At 42.6% G+C, this 6,000-nt stretch overlaps 1 protein-coding gene across 1 annotated transcript in view; it reads left to right on the top strand.

Moving 5' to 3' along the window:
* Positions 1 to 565: 565 nt before the first annotated feature.
* The window catches only part of LOC130282229 (ovostatin-like), a 63,988-nt gene continuing 58,553 nt past the window's right edge, over positions 566 to 6,000 (top strand). Inside the window, exon 1 of the mRNA XM_056530248.1 lies at positions 566 to 1,103. Coding sequence (XP_056386223.1) covers positions 1,036 to 1,103 — 68 coding nt within the window. The 5' untranslated portion in view covers positions 566 to 1,035. The remainder of the gene's footprint in view (positions 1,104 to 6,000) is intronic.

The following is a 6,000-nucleotide window of genomic DNA, read 5'->3' as shown; positions in this document are numbered from 1 at the left end:
AGAAAGTAGCTCTGTTTTACTATTCCTGGATATCCCCTTTAAGTGTGGTATCCGGTGATGTTGCCCTGTTAGTTGATGTTTGTCTCCGCCTTGTTGTTTCTTTCTATCTCCTTATGGACTTTCTATTTTTATGTCGATAAAGTTTTCCCTGTGATACATATGAATTATTGCTTACAAGTGACTCTGTTTTCTTCTTTGTGCTATCTAGCTATCTATTCCGAATTCACCATACGGTGCTAATAATTTACCCAGGGTCTACTAAGTTATATGAATTGGGCAGCCGTATCTGGCAGAGCTACGTCGTACCCCATTCACTTCAATGAGCCGGACAAAGTCAGCGAGTGACTCCAGTGGGCTCATTTTTTAAGTCATATCAGTTTTGTTGCCAAACTCAGAAACGCTGCAAATTTAAATTTTCTGTCCGGCAACAAAAACGGATACGGTCCAAAATGAGCTAAAATTAGATTTCTTCTTTGTGCTAAATATCTATTCAGAATTCACCATCTATTCAGAATTCACCAATTCATTGCCAATAATTTACCCAGCGTCTACTGTTATATGAATAGGGCAGCCGGATCTGGCAGAGCTACGTCGTACCCCATTCACTTCAATGAGCAGGACAATGTCAGCGAGTGACTCTAGTCGGCTCATTTTTTAAATCATATCAGTTTTGTTGCCAAACTCAGAAACGCTGCAAATTAAAATTTTCTGTCCGGCAACAAAAACGGATACGATCCAAAATGAGCCGACCACTACACCCTTTTTTCCTGCTCTTTTGTGTAGTTCAAAGGGGATTTCAGTATATTGTGATTTTACTTCTATGATGTTTCCTCCATCTTCTTTCACTCAAACAGAGAAGGTCCTGTCCCTACTGACGAGGCTCCTTCTGTAGTCACGCAATCCTTGAAGTGTTGACAAGGCATCTTTGCAAATTATGTGATTCACAAGGAACAAGGAAGTCTCCTCCCCCCTCACAGGTGTATATAGACAGGTGGAGTGCGATGGGTTGTAGCAGAGCTGTACCTGTCTGTCCTCATGTACCTCAAGGGGATAATCACGAGTGTGGCTCTCCTGAGCTTCATCGCTGGAGGAACATCAGAGCCGTAAGTCCCTTTTATAGAGAACTATGTCCCAGTATATCCTGCCTGATAGAAAGGTGCAGGTTACTTCTTTGTGTATCTTAGATTAGATACTCTAGATCAGTGTTTCCCAACCAGGGTGCCTCCAGCTGTCGCAAAACTACAACTCCCAGCAAGCCCGGACAGCCTTTGGCTGTCCGGGCATGCTGGGAGTTGTAGTTTTGCAACAGCTGGAGGCACCCTGGTTAGGAATAGTGATGAACGGCATATGCCATATTCGAATTTGCGATATTTCGAGAATATATGGAGGAATATTCATCCTATATTCGCGAAATTCGCATATTCGATATATTTGCGGTTATTTTCGCATGCGGATAACTGTCTACCTATCTATATTATCTATATTATCTATCTATCTTATCTATTCAGCCATCCATCCAATCTATCTATCTATCTTATCTATCCATCCATCCGTCTATCTTATCCATCCATCTATCTACCTATCTATCTATCTTATCCATCCATCCTATCTATCTTATCTATCCCTCTATCCATCCATCCATCTTATCTATCCATCTATCCATCCATCTATCTTATCTATCCATTTATCCATCCATCCATCTTATCTATCCCTCTATTCATCCATTCATCCATCTTATCTATCCATCCATCTATCTGATCTATCCATCCATCCATCCATCCATCTTATCTATCCCTCTATCCATCCATCCAGCTATCTTATCTATCCATCCATCCTATATATCCCTCTATCCATCCATCCATCTTATCTATCCATGCATCCATCCTATCTATCCATCCATCCATCCTATCTATCCCTCTATCCATCCATCCATCCATCTTATCCATCCATCCATCTATCTTATCTATCCCTCTATCCATCCATCCATCCATCCATCTTATCTATCCATCCATCCATCCATCTTATCTATCCATCTATCCATCCATCCATCCATCCATCTTATCTATCCATCCATCGATCCTATCTATCTATCCATCCATCCATCCTATCTATCCATCCATCCATCCATCCATCTTTCTTATCTGTCTATCTATCTATCTAACTCCTAATATTCTTTAGTGATGATATTCACTTATATGAGGATATTCGCTCTCCAGTCTAATACCATAAATAGTATAGGATCCTTCTTTAGGCCACAAGCTGGAAGCAGGGAGGGATGAGATCACTGTGATGTGTTCTGTGGGGAAAAAAATAAATTATGAATATTCGCGCTCAACACTATTTAGGAGACACTGCTCTGGATTAGCGTACGGTTTCACACATAATAGGCTTAGATACACAATTTGAAGAGACAATGGGGGAGGCTTCTCAAAACCTGTGCAGAAAAAAAAGTTGCCCAGTTGCCCATAGCAACCAATCAGATCGCTTCTTTCATTTTGCAGAGGCCTTGTAAAAAATGAAAGAAGCGATCTGATTGGTTGCTACGGGCAACTGGGCAACTTTTCCTCTGCACAGGTTTGGAGAAATCTTCCCCAATATGTGAATGAACAGTACAGACCTCTTTCTAGTGATTCTTTTTTTCGTACTTAGTCTGATAACCACGACATGGGGGCGCTGTCTACATCTAGAGCAGTGTTTCCCAACCAGGGTGCCTCCAGCTGTGGCAGAACAACAACTACCAGCATACCTGAACAGCCTTTGGTTTGTAGCTAGAGGCACCCTTGTTAGGAAACCCTGGTCTAGAAGAAAGAAAGTTTCACCATCATCACAGAATGAGGATTCTTTACTGTAAGAGCGGTGAGACTATGGAGCCATATGATCTTGTTGGTTTAACAGGTTCAAGAAGGACCTGGATGCTTTTACAGGTTATAGATACTAGATTTATGGGGATGGAACATTGAGGGTAGGATCACTCTACGTTCTGGCCACGTTAATCGTACTCATGAGCATAGGGCCAGAAGCGGGATGCCGACGTATACTGTTAAAAGTACTCCGCTGGAAAACATTTTTTTTTTTTTAAATAAACTGGTGCCAGAAAGCTTGTTAATCCTTCCAGTACTTATAAGCTTCTATATGCTCCACAGGAAGTTCATTTCTTTTTGAATTTCCTTCTTTCTGTCTGACCACAGCGCTCTCTGCTGACACCTCTGTCCATTTTAGGAACTGTCCAGAGTAAGAGCAAAGCCTCATAGGAAACCTATCCTGCCCTGGACAGTTCATGACATGGACAGAGGTGTCAGCAGAGAGCACTGTGCTCAGACAGAAAGGAAATTCAAAAAGAAAATAACTTCCTGTGGAGCATACGGAAGCTTATAAGTACTGGAAGGATTAAGAATTTTTAATAGAAGTAATTTACAAATCTGTTTAACTTTCTGTCATCAGTTGACTCCAGTGGAGTACCCCTTTAAAATTTCCCCAGTGACCTGGTAGCAGTCATCCCTTCCCCGAGCAGAACAATGTAAGAAAAAACAGTTACTGTTTCCTGTCACAGGAGACTTCACAGGAGCAGGAAGAGCCGTCACAGCTGTCGGGTAAGAGCTGCTGAAGACTCCCTGCTCCCTGTCCGTATCCTCAATAGGTTAAACAAACAAAATAATAAAAATAAATCACATTCGCCATATTCTGCGAGGCTAGCGTGGGGGGGGGGGGGGGTCGATAAGAAACAGCGACAGCTCTCTTTCCCTATGTCACCTTGCTAGATGCCGTGGTCACACTGACTGCAGCATCTAAAGGGTTCACTGCCAGGATTGGAGTGCTGATCCGTTCCTATAAGTTGCGCCTGGGGCCTGGCATCACGTGGCAGCTGGCTTTGGCTGCGGACGCTACTGGCGCTTCAAACCTCGGGCCGATGAAAGGATGATCTTGTAACATGCCATTGAGCAAGATGGAATGTCCGATTTCTGTCAATGGAAACCATTATGTCCCGGAGACATCAAAAGAATTTTTTGCCAGAAGCATGGAGGGGATTTTCTCATTCGCTTGCGCATCATTTAACTCTTTGATGTGTCTATGGGATATCTATATTGTTTCTTGTTACTGGACTGGACTGGATAAGATCTTTTATGCCAGTGTTTCCCAACCAGGGTGCCTCCAGCTGTTGCAAAACTACAACTCCCAGCATGCCCGGACAGCCAAAGGCTGTCCGGGCATGCTGGGAGTTGTAGTTTTGCAACAGCTGGAGGCACCCTGGTTGGGGAGCACTGCTTTATACAGAAGCCTGTATCCATGAAACCACGTACATCTTTGTTATGAATCACTCCGCATTAAGTGATTCTACTATGAGCTTGTAGGACACTAAAATGTGTAATTGCAGAGTATAAAGTGAACACACAGATCCTAAAAACGTTACACAATGTACGCGCAGGAAACTTGTTCTTACATGGAAGAACACCTATTAATGCAATGACGGAGTTAATTGCCCTAGTTTTTAATATTCTAATTATATTTTACAGTATCCTGCCCTTTATAGGCAGTTTACTATGTGTACAACAGTGTTTTCCAAACCGGTTGCCTCCAGCTGTTGCAAAACTACAACTTCCAGCATGCTCGGACAGCCGTTTTGGTCTTGGGACGACCATAGATAGTGATTCTAAATAGTGTTGAGCACGAATATTCGTAATGCAAATTTTTATTGTGAATATAGGCACTTTGCGATTTTGCGAATATTTAGAATATAGTGCTATATATTCGTAATGACAAATATTCGTGTTTTTTTTTTCGCATGCAAATTTTTATGCACATTTTTCATGTGAATAGGGGTCTATCACATGGGTCTATCACGTGGGTCTGTTTTTTTTTTGTTTTTTTCACATGCAAATGTTTATGCAAATTTTCCACTGCGATTTTTCGCATGAACATAGAATGAATAATCGTCAATATATTCGCGAAATATCGCAAATTTGAATATGGACCCTGCTGCTCATCACTAATTCTAAAGTCCACCATTGTTATTAAAGGAGTAGTCCAGTTTAGTAAAATATATCCCTTTTCCAAAGGAAAGGGGATAAGTGTCAGGTTGCAGGGGGTCCGACCAATGGGACCCCCAGCAATCTCCAGAGCTGTGTCCACCATCACACAAAGCAGTGGTCTGCACGCACCCTCCATGCATCTCTATGGGAGAGCCGGAGATACACAAGTGCAGCGCTTACACAAGATGCACAAGTACAGTCCCGAACCACACGAGTAAGGCCGGAGCACCATGCATAAGATTGCGGAGGGGCCCATCGGTCAGACCCCTTCCATGTGACTCTTATCCTGCATTCTTTGGATAGGGGATACGTTTTCCTAAACTGGATAACCCCTTTAAGTATTATTTGGTACGGAAAAACCTGTTGCAGGTTCTTTAGTTCTGGGGCTGGACTAAGCTTGGTGGAGCCCCATCCCACCTCTGGAACCAAGAGTTCACTTGATGCTCTATTGAAGGAGTAGCTGCATACATGTGACCCTCTCCAGGACATATGGAGACAACCAAACCAGTGATTTCCTAAAATAAGACTCTAATGTCCGTACATATTGAGCCGTTTTTTTTTTCTTATAGCATCTGGGTCATGACATCTCAGTCTGACTACAATCCAGAGTTTGCTAGTAGCTTCTCCCGTGTCAAGGACCTGTTGTGAGCTTCATGAATACATCAACATCTATCTAAATCCCTCCCAACAGTTCTCATACACCTCCCCTCGCCACCTAGGTCCATCCTTCATAATCATCTAGCTTATCCTTCCTATGTAAAAAGTGTTGCTGAAGATATCATTTCTATTTAGGAGACCAGGAGTGCAGTGATATAGTAAGTGGATCACGACAACCCAGTTACATGGTTCGGACTGATGTGTCCAGGGTTTCAGGTGTATTCTATGAGATGCAGCTTCTCACTGGTGCCCCCAGCTTACTACTTGTAAGAGCTGATGAAGCTTTATCTCACATAATACACTGGAGGCTCTTCAG

Source organism: Hyla sarda, chromosome 7 (genome assembly GCF_029499605.1).
Source record: "Hyla sarda isolate aHylSar1 chromosome 7, aHylSar1.hap1, whole genome shotgun sequence".
Lineage (NCBI taxonomy): Eukaryota > Metazoa > Chordata > Amphibia > Anura > Hylidae > Hyla > Hyla sarda.
Note: the sequence above shows the minus strand (reverse complement) of the source record. Positions and strands in the feature narration are given on the sequence as shown.